This window comes from Sander lucioperca, chromosome 1 (assembly GCF_008315115.2).
Source record: "Sander lucioperca isolate FBNREF2018 chromosome 1, SLUC_FBN_1.2, whole genome shotgun sequence".
NCBI lineage: Eukaryota > Metazoa > Chordata > Actinopteri > Perciformes > Percidae > Sander > Sander lucioperca.
Window position 1 is genome coordinate 34794327 of NC_050173.1, and position 18504 is coordinate 34812830.

The following is an 18504-nucleotide window of genomic DNA, read 5'->3' on the forward strand; positions in this document are numbered from 1 at the left end:
AAAGCTCTGTATAGCTGAGACTAACAGAGTCAGGTGATCATTTTTCTGTGATTTTATCAGTATTGTAACATGTAAAATATTAATCATCGTAAAAATCTTATCTTCTGTGTGGTCCTCTCATATTGGTATTTTATTTTTACAATAAGATTATCATCAAATAATTTTATAAATGCATTTAGGTCTACAATCAGGTTACCATCACTCTCCATCTTTGGCTTTGTGATGATGCAGGGAGCTGGTAACACAGCGAGTTAGTTTCACTGTGGATTTGGTATTCCACCACAGCAGTGGTGTAGGAGGGAAGTGAGTTTCACTGCTTCAGGGTGATCGAGCAAGAATGATAATTCTGGCACTGAGGTCAGGTTGTTCCACTTGGCTGGAGTGGCAGTGGTAGTAAAGACCGGTGGTGTGAACCCGGAGGATTAAAAAAGCTTCCAGCTGACTGAGCAGCAGGGAACCAACCAGGAACAGGAGACTGAAGGAGCTCTGTAAACAGGCCACAGGTCAGTCTGGGTTGAAGAAACTAAGGTGGTTGTGGCAAGTTAAAACTGAGACATCAAAAATGAGATTGGCTGATTGATGCTGGATTATTTCAGTTTCTTGATAAATAATCTAAAAGGGAAGGATCTAAAATACTTTCCACCCACAGGTCTGTTGATCGGTCAACCACTTAGGTCCAGACGAAATTATCTCAACAACTATTGGATGGATTGCCATGACATTTGGTACAAATAAATGGTGCCCAGAAAATGAATCCTAATGACTTTTTCCCCACTGATATTTTATTTAAGGCCACCATCATGTAAAAATGTGTCCAATGCTTTTGTTTATGACCAAATACCTGCAAAACTAACAATATTTCCATCAGCCTCAGCTGTACTTTGTATTTAGTGCTAATTAGCAAATGTTAATATACGTACACACTAAATGTAAACCGGGTAAACATTACCTGCTAAGCATCACCACGTTGACATTGTTATTGTGAAGATGTTTGCATGCTGATGTTAGTGTGGCTGTTTAAGAATTATGTCAAATGTTGCCTTGATTTTTATTTGTATGTAACTGTGGAGAAGATAATATAGAAAGAGGACAGTTTACGATCTGACTTGTGGAACTATCTGATCCTCTGTGCACACTAGCCTTTTACTGCCTTTATGATTGCAGTTATTTATTATAGTACAGAATATTCCATGTGGTTTAATTATTTTTGGCTTTTTCTCAAACAAAGAGAGCATTTCTGATTAAAAATCCCAGAGATTACTTTATTTCCCATAATAGTTTGACACATACGAACCATCAATGTTACTGTTTTCTTAACCAACATTACCATCACCTTTGTCCATCTTAACTCCTTTCCCTGCACCCTCTCCGGTCACTATTCCCTTCCTCTTCTCTACTACCTTCACCCGGCCCTCCAAGCAGCTCAGCCGGTGCTCCACTGCACAAGTCTTTTCAGAGGAACAAGTGAGCAGAGTCAGCAAGACGCATCCCAGCACCAGGCCGCCCAGTCGAACCGCCGTGATGTCTGCAGTGGCATGCTTGTCAGTCACGATCAGTCCGAAAAGCCAGAGCGCCAAGACGGTTTTCACCACCCAGAACACCTGCCTCACCACGCCAATCAGCAGACGCAGAATGATTGTCAGCACCCAGTAGCCAATCAGGGCCACCAGACCCCACTGGGCAATGGCGGCCACACCCTCTGGAGTGAAGCGGGGCAACGTCAGTGCAACTGTGGAGGGAGGAAATCCAGTTTAGGCATATTTTCATCAGGTTACTCAGGATGAAACAGGAGTGAACATAAAACACAATACAACACACATAAAAAAGGAGTGGCAGACACATTGCCTGAGGGAAAGGAAAGTCTGCATATTTTCACTTAAAACTTTCATTTCCGCAGAACCGCTCTTACTCCTGCAGACAATTTGCAGAAAGCTACAAATACAGGGAGGAAAAAGTAGAGAGTACACGCATGCACGCACACGCGCACACACACACACACACACACACACACACACACACACACACACACACACACACACACACACACACACACACACACACACACACACACACACACACACACACACACACACACACACACACACAACCCACCATCGAATCCTGTGACCCTGAGGATCTCTGTGACATAAACAGCAATGACGTTAAGGCCGCTTGCAGCTCCTTCAGCGAGGAACCGGATCACCATCTCAAAAACCTGTGGTGGTGTGGAGGGAGGGTGGAGACATGTCTTACTTTGTTATTATTCAAGAAAGGCAGCATTCTGATCATATTAATAATCATGCAGAGAGAGATCGTTTAACAGAAACACAGCCTACCTAGATGTATTCTCAGGGCTCTAATGCACAGGCAGATACAGTTTATTTAATTGTTCTGGTATATGTACCAGCAAGACTGATATTCACAGCAGCTGATATACAGTATAATATATATTATTATACAAACTTGATGATTACCTTAATAGTAGGGCTATGCAATTAATCAAATTTTGATCGCAATTTCGATTCCTAACGATCACAAAAACAATGTAATCGCAAAAAGGAATTATTTTGCACATTACGTTTTGCAAGTGAACTCTTATTTTGGCTTTTGGTGTAAATGGGGAAAAAGTCCAACAGGAAAAGTATTGAGGGAAATTTCACAGTTCAAGGTGTTTTCACTGTTGATTTGTTTAACTGTTTCAGTGTTATAGTGCAATAAATGCAACATATTTCCAAAAGTCAATGAGTATTTGTGTTAAATAATCGTGATTTTAATATTGACCAAAATAATTGTGATTGTAGTTTCCTAATTAACTGAGAACTCTTATAGACTGTAAGTGCTGCTGAGCTGCACCTTAAGATAGAAGAAGTGCTGTATTGTTGACTTGGACAAACAGCTGTGCATGTGAGTGACAGCTGGAAGGTGACCCGCTCTATTCCTGTACAGTTCTGCTCACCACCCCCCAAAAAACACACACGGTCAAGGGTAGCCCAGTAAGTTGGACAAGTATCTTATCTGCACCTGTTGCGCTACACACTGGCCCATACATGAGGACTGTTCAGTATGTCAGAGCCAGAGTCAAACATCTGTCACTCTATGTCTGTTTGTTTGACAACACACCTAATCATTTATGCCCTGTTTGATATTATAAGCTCAATTTTCTTACCAGGGACATACTTGAATGTTTTAGTGAGGACTAATCAAAGCCCACGATTAATGCTAAAGGCAGGCTGCTGTAGCCAGAGACGTTTCAGAAGGCGTGATGCAGCCCATACAGGGAAATAAAACGGCATATATAATTTTCCGCTCTTTTATTTTGAACAAAAATGCTGAAAATGCTAAATTTAAGTGTCTTTCTGTGGGCTTTCAAACATACAATGCTATACTTCTTTTATTCCACTTAATGCAATCTCATATTAATGCTCCAAAGCGGATTAACTTTTGAAGACAGTGTAGAGCATGAACAAAGACTTACTTACAGGTGGATCAAAAAAACAAACTGAAGGCAAAAGTTATACAAAAGATCTGTACACTGTACTGGCAGCCCCCAATACATTTAACAGAGCAATGTTATCAGGCGATCTCTGAAACAGACCTTTATGTTGCTCTGTTACATAATTGGGAGCTGTCGGTCTGGAGTGCAGATCTTTTGTCTAACTTTTGCCTTGAGGATTTAATTTATCACTAAATTAGATTATTTATTCCATTTAAACTGGGTTTTCTCGCTGGAAACATAATCATATGAAACCAAATTCACATGGAATAAGGTTCTATTTCAGTTCAGGGATTTCAAAATATTTATCTCATCCAAGGATAATGTACACACCCTGTATTTTGCATTCAGAGCTACCAAATGAGTAATGTTGAACCCTATATATCAGCCTACTTATCAGCTTGCCAGCACTTACCACTACACTCTCACATGAAGGACTATATTGTGGCCTCTCATGCAAGCGCCACTCTACAGAAATGAACATAAAGCCAGTTTCACTACAGTCATGCTCCTACTTTCTGCACTAACTATAGGGTGACATGAGCCAAAACAGAGCCACATGAGGGGACTCTGTTTAAGGGATCCTGTCAGGGCAGGCTAGACGGAGACACCCAGGAGGTTTCTTACCATGGCCACTGAATAGATGTTCTCCTGCCCAAGCAATGACTCAAGAAACAACACTGCACTCTGGGGAAAAGGGAGCCACAGCCAGGTGGAAGCATGGGAGGCAGAAAAGTGTGTGGGTATGGGTGAGGGGGGGATGCATGGATATAAGAAGACGTGAAAAGAGGGCAGAGAAGATGAGGGGATCAGGGGAGAGATTAACAAGTTGAGGGGCATTGGGAGAGGGATTTGTGTGAAGGGTGAGGAAATGGATGGAGAGAGATGGCAGGGTTGGAGTTGAAAATTCGTGATTCCAGTTATTGATCAAGAAAAGAAAACAGTGAAGTTAGACCAAACACCCAGGAAAATAGGATATTAAAAATGAAGATAGAGATGAGTATAAAGCCACTTCCTGTTGGAAAGAAACAGTAGTGCTATGAACCAGTGGTGCACCTCCGCTCTGTAGCCTACCTCAGCAGCTGACCGGATCACACCGCTCCCCACCACTGACTCCGCGTACCGCTGGATCTCCTGGCAGGTTCCGATGATGAGAGTCCGGAGAGTGACCGCCGGTGGGTTCTCCCCGGTCGGTTTGGCCTGCTCAGCTTCAGCCCAGCCCACCGAAAACGCCAGCACTAACACAGAGGTGGTGAGGAAAACCCGAGCCATGGCAGATCCGCCGCGCCCAGAGCCAGACGCACAAAAAGTCATTGTAACGGATTTAAAAACAATAGAGAAAAAAATGTGCTAAAAATACTGCAGCCCAGAGCAGGTTGAGCAGCTCGTGTTCAATGACTGTAACTGAAAGACTTAAAAATGGCTTCTGTTGAGAGCAGTCATCGGGTTACGAGCGGGTTTTAAAACACGAACGCTGCAGTTGACAATAGGCAGAAAAATTTTAAAAACCGCACCAGCTTCTAAATGACCACACCAACTGAATAAGTGTCCAATTTACGAATTAGATCAAATGTTTTGGTTAAAAAAACACACCGTAACGACTCAAAATGATCTGAAAATGTAATTCTAGACTTTGGCAGCGATGCAAATATCCAATTTAGGAGCGCTCAGCTCCGTCAAGGACACTCCAGCATTAAGAGTGGCTATATTTGGTTAGAAACAGTTAAAGGCTTAAGATCCAGCAGCGATCGAGATATTTGATCGTCAGATGCAACATAAAGAAAAAAAAAAAAAAGATATAGTGCAGAAATGCCTTCTAAAGTTTTATTTATTGTAGTTTTGCGCGTAAAAGAAAACGGTAGAAACGTGTTGAGCTGACCACGAGTCTTAAAGCTTCTTATTTCGGCGCTGAGCTCCACAAGTTTGGTGCTCCTTTGTTTCTGAGCTTGCATCAAATACTCTGCTGAGATGGATTACGTTGCACACCCTTTAAAAAAAAAAAAAAAAACACACTCCCTTGTCGCTGTCCCCGCATGACGCTCCCTTCCTTCCAGCGTATCTGACGACAGCTCCCAGTGTGCAAACACGTCTGAATTCTCAGGGAGAAAGAGGAAGAGGAGGGGTAGAGGAAGGCGCTGCACACGGATAAACAGAGATTTGCACACTGGGATTTGTGGTTTAATACTCCAGGTCAACTATTAAGATTATTCACAGAATTTGAAAAATTGATCAAATAGATTTGGAAAAAAATAGTGAAATGGAAGAAGAACTCGGACAATTGAGATGTCATTTTAATAACTAACAGAACAGCAATTAACACAGCATCGAGTCAGATTTGAGAGATTTCAGGACAGCAAGAATTAAAAAAAAAAAAAGATAAGAAAAAAACACAATGACACACACACACACACACAATACAAACAGCCACTACACTTTGTTTTCTCACTGTACTATTTTTTTTCTTTGTATACTGGTTTGTGTAATTGCCTGTCTGTTCTCAAATGCGCGCACACACACACACACACACACACACACACACACACACACACACACATTCTCCCTGGACCAGTATCTGAACATACAGTAAAGTAGTGGATAGAAGCTGAATTCAGTCATTGTAAAAAAAACAAAAAACAAAAAAAAACTAAACAAATTTGAAAGCGTTCTGTTCAGAGCATCACTACTCTTCCTTTCGAAACTGGAATATTCTGGAGATAATCACACTGATGGTATCCTGTATACACGTACAGGAGCATGGGAGGTACATGTTCAGAGGAGATCTGTGAGTGCAGTGTTGAGTCTTGCTCCCAGCACCATTTGTACTACTGCTTTTTTTTTGACCCTTTTCCTTGCAAGTATCTGCGGTAAAAACGCAGCTTTAGCCGATGTATATGCGATGGAAGTCGTTTGCTCCAAAGGCGGCGTTGCACTTGGGGCACTTCCTCTGGCGTGTGTCGTAGCGTGTCTTGACGCACTCGAAGCAGAAGACGTGGAAGCACTTTGTGAGTACTGCATCCTTCACCCGAGAGTTGCAGCACGGACACGTTAAGCGTGCCTGGGGGGGAGAGAGAGAGATAGAGGGAGGAAGAGAGGGGGAGGGAATGGTTTAAACAATAAACTAAGAAGCCATTTTTGTCCTGAGCTGAGTGGTTTGTATTGAGTGGACACAAATATCTTCAAGCTCAACTGCATCACATGTTATGAAGGCTTATTATTACTGCGATGTGGCCACGACTGATTCTCAAGACCATGGAGAGTAACAGAGTTGACCCACAAATTTTGTAGTATAGCAGGTCACATTAGAGCATTTGGACCCCTCATGCTTACCTCAAACCACTTACAAGTTTATAACCAAATCTGAAAAATTCTGAGCATGATCCATTTGGCTTTCTGTTTGAGCTATAGAGATCTAAATGGACATTGACCAGCCAAACTACTTGCAAAAGTTGGTTGTTCAATGTGCGGTTTGAGTCTTTGCACAGTTGGTCTGAATTTTAAGTGTCCTTGTGTGTTCCTGTCAAAATAGTGTGATCACACTGACAGTTGGTCTCATTTGGGGGGAACCGGAGTGATAAAGATTACTCTGGCTCATTCAGTTGCTTACTTACAAGAGAAGCAGAGCCTCTAGAGTGCCACTTATCTCTTTTCTTGCAGAGTTAAATACTGATACCACTCTAATTATGGTAAATATGAAGTCACAGGCAGCAACTGGTTACTTTGCTTAGCACAAAGGCTATAAACAGCTAGCCTGTCTCTGTCCAAATGTAACATAATCTGTGCAAAGACCAAAGTATAAAACCCCCATTTTACTGGGGGTTATGGTCGGGACTATTTCTTGATTTGGGACCAGTAATTACCTTAAGTCTCAACTTCTTCTGATCCAACTCCCAGCAGGAAAGCGAATGAGTATGTGAGAATATGAGTGACACCTGACTTGGAAATAAATTGTTCTCATCTCCAAAATGAAATGTACCAAAGGAGTAAACAACCCCTGACCAGCGTCCATGATGCTTCAGTGACTGATTCTGCTGAACAGGCAGGTTTTCATATTTTTTGTATCACAGAAACTTACCTTATAGTCATTGATTTCTTCATTTAGGATATCATCTCCATTGCTGATTTTCTCAGCCGGTTTCTTGGCCTTCTCGATCTTTCCCCTTAGTTTGGAGATGTCCTCCTGAAACACAGTCAGAGTTAACAGCTGTTAAGTAAAATGAGTCTGTTTTGACAACAGACGTCATAAATGCAATACTGGAGATTTAAGATATTGGAGCTTCCCATCATCATGTAAATGCACAACATGAATCTAACATCGGTAAGCCTCACAGTGAAAATGTTTGAGATGTGGAACATTTTCACAATTTCAGTAGAGGACAACAAAATGGAAACTGGCAATAACTATTTAGCCTACATACAGCGAGGACACAAAGGGCTTCAATGCACAAATCTAAGTTGTCCTTTGAAAACACAGAGTATTTTAGGAAAGAGTCATAATTTGTTCTTCCTGTGTTAACTACAATTTGCATTTAAGATAATTATTTTGTCAATCTCATATCACATGTATCAAGGCTATGGAAAAAATAACAGTTTTAAAACATTTAATAGAATAGAATAAAAAGCCTTTATTGTCACTGTATTAATACAACAAAATTAGGAGCGCAACTCCTGATCAGTGCAAAGAGCTACATGTCTCGCCTTTTAAGTCCATGCACTAGTTTATGTTTGGCTTGAGTTTATGTTGTGCGTACATGTTTGTTTGTGGATGTTGTTACCTGTGCTCGTCGTGCGTTAAAGGACTCTTTCTCCCTGGAGATGCTGTTCTCTATGACTTCCTCTCTGACCAGGTTGAGCCTCTGCTGTACCTGCTCCAGCTGAGTTCGCAAATCCTCCGACTGCAACGCAGACTCCTGAGCCTGGAGGACGACAGAGAGATGTAATTTTGCCTCAATGGGAATGTGATTTCTTCTCACACAACGATCCTTTATGTATAGTATCTGAATGTGCATATCTAAATGCCATTTCAGTTTTATTTCCTTGCTAGCAGCTCATAGTCTGGCTATCACCAGACCAAGTTCAGTCTTTTAAGATTGAACATTAGTCTGTTAGTCTGGGGAGTCTGCTCTGTATTTTCTGCTGCACAAGAGGCGTGATCAACGGGCATAGTTCAAATGACTCTGTACGCATTTGGATAGTCCTTCAACCAATCACACCAACGATCCGGGTGACGTAGCAGCGACAGTGGCATCAACGGGTTGCTGTGCTTCGGTGGACGCCGTGTTGAATGTAAACAAAAAGCTGCTTGCCGTCGCTTCTCTATCATCATCGTGTTAAACCCGCCAATAGCGCGCCAGGTGGATAAGCCAGTTTGTGATTGGTCCCCGCAGATTTGTAACGGAAGCAGGATAGAAAGATATACAGGTTTCCAGCCTGAGCTGCAGGGCGAAATCAAATCGCCGGCAGATCGGGCTGGGTTTACCCAGTCTAAGAAGCTCAGCCTTTTTGGGATCATTTTACCCTGCAGCTGTGGCTCTTCATTACTGAATGATGTGTTACCTTGCGTTTGTTCATGTCCAAAGCTTGTGTACGAAGTGCCAACTCTCTCTCAGCAGTGCTGATGGTGCCCTGTAGGAGGCGCTCCTTTTCCTCAAGCTTCCTCACCACTTGTAGCTGGGCATCCACCTGACAAATGGACACAGTCCCCAAAAAATTTAAAGTGAAGGAAGGTTAAAAAACAAACAATTTTCTTAAAAAAATAACCATCAGAACTAGAAGACATCAAACAAGAAATTGGGCAATTGGGCAAACAAGTAGAAGCCGATTAGTACTACTAAGCTACTAAGCTACTACCGGTTACTACTAAGCTACTACCGGCTACTACCGAAGCCGGTAGTAGTGAGCACAGCTTGTACAGTATGTGCGACATATGTAGATTTTTTTCCTACTTTATTTATTTATTGACAAGCTGTTTTATTGAAGAACAAAAATGGTTGGGCTTTTTTGGTGTTGAATGTAATCTGTAGTGCATTCAAAGAAAGTAAGATGTGACTCCAGGTGGTTCCCACTGCATTTTAACTGTGTCTATGTCACAGCACCTGCGTGTACAAACCCGTATTCTTGCAGATTGCACCATATGGTGGCTCACCTGAGTTTTTAAAGTGAGCAGTTGGTCGGCGAGCTCCTCCTTCTCCTCTTTTAGCAGCTTGTGGATCTGGTTGGACTTGATCCGCTCGCTCATCAGCTTGAAGTTGGCATCGTCTTTTTCCCTGAGCTGCTGCATCAGACGGATGTTCTGTTCCTGCATGTCCTCGAAGGCCTGGCCCGTCACGTCCATCTCGCTCAGCAGCGCGTCCTCCTCCTGCAGAGCCAGCGGCGAGGAGACACAGTGTTAGAGAGGGAAAGCAGGTTTCGTTTCTGCATAAAAACACAATGACCAGCTCACACACCTGTTTGGCTATAGAGAGCTTCTTGTTGAGGATATCGATCTGCTCCTCCACAGAGCGGATCTTCCTCAGAGCCTCTTCGTCGGCCATTTTCTTACCCTCCCTCCTCTCCCTCTCCTCCAGCTCCCTCAGCCTCTGCCGCAGCTCTTCTCCCTGGAATCGGCAAAGTTATTATGGGACTGCCACAATACAACACTTTTAATAATTACTTTCAAGGTTCATACGCATTTTAACCAATACTTTTTCATGACCTTTTGGCAAATTTCTATGACTATGTATTCCTGAAAATGTTAGTCGACATTATACAATAAGAATAAAAATATGTGTTAAAAGTTTACCCTCAGAGGTTTAACAATAAAATGAATGACAATTTATGTGGTTCATAGTGGGAGTCGTAGTATCGCGCCCCGAATAGAACGGTGAGGTTAGGACGACGTGAAATACATTTATTAATCACATATTATTATACTGTGTTAAAAAAAAAAAAATTACATGACTTTTCCAAAACTTTCTGGGTCTTTTTATGTTTCCAAAACCTTTTCCAGGTTTTTTCAAAACGTATGAACCCTGTACTTTGGAGCACAACTATCCATAAATCACGTAAGAAATTGCAATGAATGGAATCGGGTCCGTAGCTTGAGTCTTCCACATATCAAAATCACCTCTGACTTGGACTTCTTCTCTGCAGCCATGAGCTGGACTTTGTCCCTCTGCTCCTTTGGTGCTGAGCGGTACATGTCCAGCAGCAGCTTCATCTCCCTCTGGGACTCCTGGGCTTTCCTGCACAGTCAAGGTAAGAGTCTTTAACAAAACTATCACCATCATCCAGGGTCAGAAAGCAATACTACTTCTGCACATTGTTTTTTTTTTTCAAAAAGATCTTAAAATGAAATCGAGGGAGGAAATCATCGTCTTTTTCACCCATTTCTCAGTGGTAACATTTATTGTTTACCTGCCATGTATAACTGAGAAAAGAGTCTATTATTCCATGTGAGCCCCTGCTGCTGATTCACAGAATCATATGACTGGTGATTTCATTCCCATGTCTTGTGGGGTTAGACGAACGATACGCATTTTTATTGGACGCTACAGCGTGATGCTGACACACAGAAACAAAAGCTTTACGAACGTACGTATGACCTAAAACAGGCGTAGGACGGGCGTATGCCGATTCCTAGGCAAAGCAAGGGATTTAACCCCATAGGCTGTGATAAAATCTCACGTCTGGTCTGAACTCGTGTACACAAGTTTTCAAGTCAGTGTGGACTTGTGGTGCAGCATATAATCAGTTTAACAGGAGAAGGAGAAGTCATCAGCTGATCACTTATCAGCAATGGCAGATCTGGCTCTTTTAAAAGACCTCTATGTGCCGGTACAACAGTGCACACGTACGTGCACGTGCCCCGGTGGAGCGCTCTATCGGATTGATTAAGGGCAGATGGCTCTGTCTTGCATCAGCGTACCCATACACGGCAGAAAAAGTCTGCAACATTGTTTTAGCCTGTGGCGTTCTGCACAACATCATGCAGGAAAACAGGGTGCTATAAATGTAGTGATGGAGCCAGATGACCCGATGCCCAGAGAGCAGTGTCCAGCACAGCCCCAAGTGGGAGACGAAGGAGACAGGATATTATTCCTCACTTTTAAAAGGTATAGTGTTATGTTTGGCAATGATACTCAATACAGAAAACATGACGATGTACAACATTTTTATTTATTCTTCAGGTTTTCGTTTCTCTTTTAAAGTGTCGTTAATGGCCACAAGTGAACGATTGGGGAACGCGCTCTTCCTCACAGCTGTTACCTGGTTCTGACTCATGAAAAAAACATGAGAAAAATAAAAGACACTGCATAAACTCTGCTACTGTGTGTGTTTATTTAAATATAGGTACACCATGTAGGCCTTAGATATTGCATATGTCAAGGATGTACATTAAATAAACTTCAGCTGGAGTCCGATTTACCACGGCAACACTGTTGACTGCATCAGTGATCTCTTTCCATTCTGCATTCTTTCTACAGCCTTTAATACCAGTTTCCAGGCTGACAAATAGTACATACGTTGGTGCAAATGAACCTGAGATATCAGGGTTTCAATCTCCACCTCTGAAAAGTGCCGCTTCTCAGCCGGATTACGTCTCGCCATGTCGTAAATTGTAGGGGCGAGGCCTCAAAACCGATAATATATTGTGGCGTGATATTTAAATTACGATTGTTTCCAGCCGCTGCATTTATCAATGTACGACCACTCTTACGCTCTGATTGGTGTGATACAAACGTTTCATGAATCACACGTGAAGCCTGTCGTAAGATGATTTCTGCGCTCATATCTGCACTGGTTTCTACGTTAGGTTGATAAATGAGAGCCCTTATCACTAACTAGGTGTGGGTGAGAGCGACATAACATCCATGATATCTTACAGTATATGTGACAATATTTTTCAGCTTCTCTAATTTCCTTTCAACGTGCGCTTTTTGTTTATGTATGTGTTTTTGACTATCGATGCTCCAGCATGATTGAATTCTTGCCGATACATGGACAACAGTATCAGTAACCATCAGGCTGCACAGTTTTTCCTCATTTATTTGGTAGTTAAAAAAATAAGCCCCATCTAAAGTAAAAACCAACTCCCACACGCGCGACTTACTTGAGTTCCGCTCGGACGATCTTCAGCTGCTCCATCTCTTTCCTCTTTGACCCTCCGACCATAGTTAGGCGCTCCCCGGCTGACTCCTCTGGTTGGCTGCTGCTCCCCGGCTTCTCCTTCTCTTCCTTTATCGCGCTGCTGCTCCCACCGCCCCGGGTCGGCCTCTCTCTCTCCCTTTCCTTCTCTTTCTCCCGCTCTCGGTCTTTCTCCTCTTTCTTTATAATGTCTTTTTCTTTCTTGTCCTCCTTCTCTTTCTTTTCGTCTTTCTCCTCCTCTTTAACGGTGGCCTCGGGTTCTACTCCAGGCTCCGTTTTCACCGAGGCTCCTATAGAAAGATAATGGTCAAACGGTCAAACAGGACAGTCCTTGCATGCCAATTATGCATCATAGAAACGCTGGGAAATCAGTTAAAAAAAAAAAAAAAGAGAAGCTATTTCATTTATTTACATTCATAGTCGGTCAACTAGGTGTTAGTTACCAGTGCTGCTGGGTGTGGAGGAGCCGTTGTCAGGCTCTGTCTTGACCACAGGTTCCCCAGAGATGGCTGGGGTCGATGGAGAGGTTATCTCATCCTTCACGTCCATCTCTGTGCTCGACTGGGATTGGAGGATGGCGTTGCCCTTTGAAGCGCGGACCTCAAGAGGCAACAGATGAATGGGTTTTAGTCTAAAGTGCTGTTGTGCTTTAATTATCCTATCAGATGTAATACTACCTATACGTATTTATTTTGCTGGTAAGAGGCGACTGCACAAGTTTCTCTTTATGACCTACCTGGTTGAGCTCAGCTTGTGTCTCTCTCAGTCTAATCTTGTATTTCACCACCTCTCCCTTCATCTGCTGGTTGTGGGTTTGCAGCGTGCTGATCAGGTGACGCATCTCCCTGTTGATAGGACCTGAGAGAAAGGAAGAGTAAAACGGGGGGAAAAAAGAGAATACAAGCTAGGACTGTGAACCTAGTCAGTTTGACAGCGAGGAGCTACCGTGAATCTAAGTTCTACTGCATTTTCAGCACAATTCATGCACCTAATCCACTTCTGTTAGTTACCTGCTTGCTCGTTGGCAGCGAGAGTCTGTTCAAATTCGATGCGCAGCATCTCGTACTCCTTCCTGACCTGAGCCAGCGTGTCCTCCAGCTGAAACACTTCTGTACGAACCTTCCTCTGCAGAGCCACCTCATCATTCTGCACACAGAGGGGATGAGAGTAAGAAAAGATCTCACGCGCGCGCACACACACACACACACACACACACACACGCGCACACACACACGCACACACACACGCACACATGCACACGCATGCACACACACACACACACACACGCACGCACGCACACACACGCACGCACACACACACACACTTGCCTCCATGTGCTCCAGCTGTCGAAGCCTCGCCGTCCTGGTAGTGTTGAGACGAGCGCGTGTCTCATCTAATTGGGCCTTGAGGATCAGAGACTCGTTGTAGAGCACAGAAAACTGTGACTGCAGGCAGCGATACTCAGAAGTCTCCCTTACCACGCCTTCCGCTCGACTCAGCAGCTCCGTCTGAGGGAAAGAGAGAGAAAGGAGGAAAGAAAGAATGGCAGAGATAACAGCCAAAGAGAAAACAATATTTAATACAATAAAGTAATGAATGTAGGGCTGTGCTCGATTGAAGAAATTCTTCGACTAACACTCATTCAATTGTATCGACTAATCGATTAGTTGATTTAATCGACAGATCTGTAAATCTGAGTTTCTCCGCAAAGAGTCATGCAAAAGCACCACTTTAATTCTTGTGTTTACCAGAGATGTGCTCGTACGTTTCTTGGAAATAAGTCATTCAGCATGAAAAAAGCATAAAACATGACTAATCGACTAAAGAAATCTTAGTTGACTGAGACCAAAACGACCGATTAGTCGACTAATCGACTAAGAGGGAGCAGCCCTAAATGAATGACTAGCTTTTTAGAAGTGTAAGGAGTTTTTGGTAAACATTTACACAGAGGTGGTATTTCTTTTTCCCAGGGATAATCTTTGACCCATGTCTTCTTTTTTTAATACTCATCATAGCAGTAAATAAAAGTTAGAAATGTGCCACCATAATTCATAGAATACTGTAATCCATTAATTGGTCATTTTGTGTGTGAGAAACACAAGTCCACCTTCATGTTGTTGTTTTCCTGGTGCACACTCTGCAGGTCCTGCTGGAGCTTCTGCAGCTCAACCAGGCGGTTGTCTGCCAGCTCCGTGTTCTCCTCCATATCGCTGTTCATTTCTTCAAACTTGACAGGAGAGGAGAGGGAAAATGTCAACAAGTATGAAAAGCAAGGCGTGGAAAGAAAAACTGCAACATTAAGAACCTCACACCTTGATCTTAATTAACAAAGTTGTGAAATCCCATTCCTACCTTTCTCTTGTTAATAGTGATGGTCCCACAAACGCTGCTGGCTTCTCCACACACCTTATAGCCTTTGCTGTTCACCTGGGATGCGTTACAAAGAGTGTTATAACATACCTCAAAATAATATAAAAGGTTTGCACAACACTGTCATGGACAAATCCTGAGACACACAGAGAGAGAGCGAACACATCCTCACCCTCTCCAGTATCTCAGTCAGGTGTGCATTTAGTCGGTTTTCTCGGCGGCGGATCTTCTCCATGTCCCACTGGAGCTCCTCGATCAGAACCTGCAGCTCGCTGACACGCTGGTCCGCTTTGTTAGCTGCACGACCCAGGGGCCGAGACTGGACAAGACAGGAACACACAGGAAGACTTTGACACCACACACACACACAAGAGCTAATAGAAGCATAATCCTTCCTGAGATATCACTCTGCAACAAAGCAGCTGTTCCTACTAGAGGATGATGGTTAACAGAAAAAACAGATAAACAACATACTTAATAATTTGCTTTACACAAAGTCATAATGAGTTTGAAAGAGTGTAATATTTTACAAAATCTATCATGAACAATTTCGTGCCTAAATTGTAAACAGCCTCCAATGTAGTAGCAAAGACTTAAGACTAGGTTTATTACAGAGTGCAGCAGCCCCAGAATTTTTTTTAGGAATTACACTTCACACTGATTTTTATAACTGTTAACATTGGCTTCCCCTGGGGGGTGCAACAGTAAATAGGGAACGGCATATGATTTGTACCTCGCTCGTCATGTGAATGTGCTTCTGCTTAAGGTCCTCAGTCAGCTGTTGCAGCCGCTTGTTTTCGCTGGTCAGGAGGGAATTCAGTTTGAAAGCCGCCTGCCATAGACTGCCCTCTGAAAAGATCACATTTCATGGGTTCAAACACATAAACTGACTTGATGAATTCGTCCCGAATAAATGTAATCCTCCGCCGTACTCCATTACTGCAATTTCATCACGTCTTTCTCCACCTGAAACCTTCCCACCTTTCATCTCACCTGCTCCAGGGTCCAGCTCTGCCTTCAGTTGGTCCACGGTCCTCTTCAGACACTCGTAGATCTCCACCACGTGACTGGCCTGCTTCAGGCTGGACTCCACCCTCTCCTGAAGCTCAGCCTCCATCTCCTCACTGCTGCTGCTCGCCAGCGTTGCCAGGAAAGAGTTGTTTGTCTCTCCCTGATTGCCTGAGTGACCACAGCAGGAAAGAGGGGTTTGGCTACGATGTCTGGTTTGTTAATCAACATTCAAACACCAATGGTGGTGGAGCCAACACGCGTGGCACAGGCCTGCCCATCGGGAGCAACTTAGGGTTCAGTGTCTCGTCAAAGACACTTCAACGTGCAGACAGGAGAAGCCGGGGACTGGCTTATTTCAAAGACATGATCCTGTGTCACCTCCGTCTTTACCTCTATCCTTGGCCCGCTCCTGGTTGGAGTCGCCATCAGGTTCTGGAGTTTCCGGCTTGAGGCTCCGTCCCTCCCCAGCCAGAGATTTCTCAGGTTCGCTGCTTGCTTGATCATAACGCCTGATGGTCAGTTTAACGTTTTCATCAAACTAAAGGGGAGAAAAGGTAATCACATTTAGACTCTTTGATCTTTACAGGAGAGGAGAATCTCGTTAATCTCGTTTACCTGGTTCCAGTATCTGTTGAGGATCAGCAGACTGGCATCATCAGTGGCCTGCCGCGTCTCTAGTCTCTCAATTCGCTCTCGCAATTCATCCTCAATCACCTGCAAACCAACAAGGCTAGAGATGAATCTCTCTCCAAACAGAGAGTGCATCAGTGCAGCTTCCTGTGTGTGTGTGTGTGTGTGTGTGTGTGTAAAGAGTTATAAACATATATTGGAGGATTATTTTACCTGTCTCTGATCAAGAGATTCTCCTAATTTTCGGTTCTTAGCCTGGAGAGCTTTGATGTCTTGCTCTTCCTGCAAAAAGTGTTAATTCAAACATGAGTACAAAAAGAAGAAGCAGCCATACAAACAGACATGCTTTACACTTCTGAGATGAAGCTTGTGAATACATATATAAGCCGTAGTGAATAATAAAAAGGGGCCTCACGGAGTTGGACACTCCTCCCAGTTTGATGACTGTCTCCACCGCGGTGCTCCCCCCGGCAGCGGCGCTGACACCGGCAGCTCCGTCCTCTCCTTCCCTCTCCCTCCGCTTCTCAGGGGGGGCACCGGAAGACGAGGGACCGCTGGGGTCGGCAGGACGCTTCAGTCCCGACATCCTCAGACTCCTGAAACAAAGGGAGGAAAAAGCAGAAAGTGACTGATAAAGAAGGTGGACTGTTAGATTCAGATGGTTCAGCTGGATCAACGGCAAAGCTACGCTACATGTAGCTAGCTAACGTTAAAGTGGTCGAAGATGAGTACCTAATTTTTACTAATGTTTATCTAAATTCTGACACGACATATCAATGCATTTACTTTGTAATAGTATCAATATCAATCACGCCTAACGAAAGTCTTACCGCTTTTAATGTTACGAGTTGTATGTTATTGACTAAATCTGTATGTGGCTGTTGATATTGCGGCTCCCTGCCTCTCGGAAACGGAAGTGTAGGCGCTCTTAGTGGGACAACCTTGAGCTGACACAGCGCCGCCTGCCGTCAGGGAGGGAACCAGACTCTGATCAACACTTGTGCAGTTAGGGCGCCCCCTGGCAAAACACTTGCTGTTGGGCCCTAGTGTCCAAGTTCCCATCAAGAGGAATGCATATAGCCTATTTAGCCTACAAGACTGACTCATCATTTACTAACTCACTCATGTGCAATATCAAGGTTTACTTATCTGTGCAATTTCATTATCAATATGTTATCTGTGAATCCTGTGAATATTGTGTATTCAACATTTCAGTCTGTTGACTTAGTATATTTTGCCTATACTGTTTTTTACTATCATGTTTACATATTTATTATTACATCTTGCATGTCTTACTGATGCCTCTTGTTTTTGCACTATCCCCTTTGCTGCTGCAACTGCAAATTTCTTTTTGTGGGACTAATAAAGGATTATCTTATCTTATCTTATTTTAGATGACTGATTCATTATATGTAGCACCGCCCAGGTTTCCTGCTCAGTTGGTTTGTGGTGATTTTATGAAACTATTTTAATTTAGCAGAATGCACCATGTGAGCACAATATACTGTACATTACATTAGTTAAGGTGTTGGGACTAGATTTTGACACAGGGTTCTTCTAGTATAAAGTGCAGTTTAATGGGTCAATATCACTGTAGAGTGCCTTTTTTTCTGTCCTGGACACAAATAACTCATTTATCATGATAACTTAACATTAAAATGACTATGAAATAGTTTGTTATCTTAGGTTATGTTTATATTAATAAATAAAGCATTACTTGGCTTTTAAGATACATTTTCTAGATTTTGTTTTGTTTTGGATGCATGCTACTTTGCTATGTCCAATGAATGCACTGCTCATAAAATTTCAACAAGAGTAAAATATGTTCAAATCATAATTTTAAAATTTTTGTTTTCATATTCATATTTTGTTAAATA

General features: G+C 43.0%; 2 protein-coding genes across 4 annotated transcripts; both read right to left on the reverse strand.

Annotated features, from left to right (window-relative positions):
* Positions 1-1234: 1234 nt before the first annotated feature.
* Positions 1235-5554, reverse strand: si:dkey-74k8.3. Of its 2 annotated transcripts, XM_031319723.2 has the most exons (4): positions 4568-5554; positions 4121-4180; positions 2113-2215; positions 1235-1729 (listed from the first exon to the last, which is right to left on the reverse strand). In XM_031319723.2, the coding sequence occupies exons 1-4, from the start codon at positions 4805-4807 to the stop codon at positions 1314-1316; spliced, it is 819 nt and encodes a 272-aa protein (XP_031175583.1). In that variant the 5' UTR covers positions 4808-5554; the 3' UTR covers positions 1235-1313. The 2 variants fall into 2 exon arrangements, with proteins under 2 accessions (XP_031175583.1, XP_031175584.1); XM_031319724.2 differs by lacking the exon at positions 4121-4180 and having other exon boundaries at positions 4568-5545.
* On the reverse strand, positions 4958-17592 carry rnf20 (ring finger protein 20, E3 ubiquitin protein ligase). Of its 2 annotated transcripts, none has more exons than XM_031319720.2 (22): positions 17458-17592; positions 17043-17223; positions 16841-16909; positions 16613-16711; positions 16388-16535; positions 15980-16165; positions 15720-15835; positions 15159-15305; positions 14969-15043; positions 14724-14843; positions 13945-14124; positions 13627-13762; positions 13353-13474; positions 13060-13177; positions 12582-12906; positions 10596-10713; positions 9937-10086; positions 9636-9848; positions 9047-9172; positions 8266-8406; positions 7566-7670; positions 4958-6548 (listed from the first exon to the last, which is right to left on the reverse strand). In XM_031319720.2, the coding sequence occupies exons 2-22, from the start codon at positions 17211-17213 to the stop codon at positions 6372-6374; spliced, it is 3042 nt and encodes a 1013-aa protein (XP_031175580.1). In that variant the 5' UTR covers positions 17214-17223; positions 17458-17592; the 3' UTR covers positions 4958-6371. The 2 variants fall into 2 exon arrangements, with proteins under 2 accessions (XP_031175580.1, XP_031175578.1); XM_031319718.2 differs by having other exon boundaries at positions 13060-13216; positions 17458-17590.
* Between the last annotated feature and the right edge of the window lie 912 nt (positions 17593-18504).

Excerpts from the sequence above, each read along its gene's own strand:
- si:dkey-74k8.3 (XM_031319723.2), bottom strand. The coding sequence starts at position 4,807 with ATGACTTTTTGTGCGTCTGGCTCTGGGCGCGGCGGATCTGCCATGGCT. Across the intron at positions 4,181-4,567 it reads TGATCCGGTCAGCTGCTGAG|AGTGCAGTGTTGTTTCTTGA; the intron begins GTAGGCTACAGA and ends CCTTTTCCCCAG. Across the intron at positions 1,730-2,112 it reads CAGGGTCACAGGATTCGATG|TTGCACTGACGTTGCCCCGC; the intron begins GTGGGTTGTGTG and ends CTCCCTCCACAG.
- rnf20 (XM_031319718.2), bottom strand. The coding sequence starts at position 17,213 with ATGTCGGGACTGAAGCGTCCTGCCGACCCCAGCGGTCCCTCGTCTTCC. Across the intron at positions 13,763-13,944 it reads GACAGCTGGAGCACATGGAG|AATGATGAGGTGGCTCTGCA; the intron begins GCAAGTGTGTGT and ends CTCTGTGTGCAG. Across the intron at positions 13,475-13,626 it reads CGCTGCCAACGAGCAAGCAG|GTCCTATCAACAGGGAGATG; the intron begins GTAACTAACAGA and ends CCTTTCTCTCAG.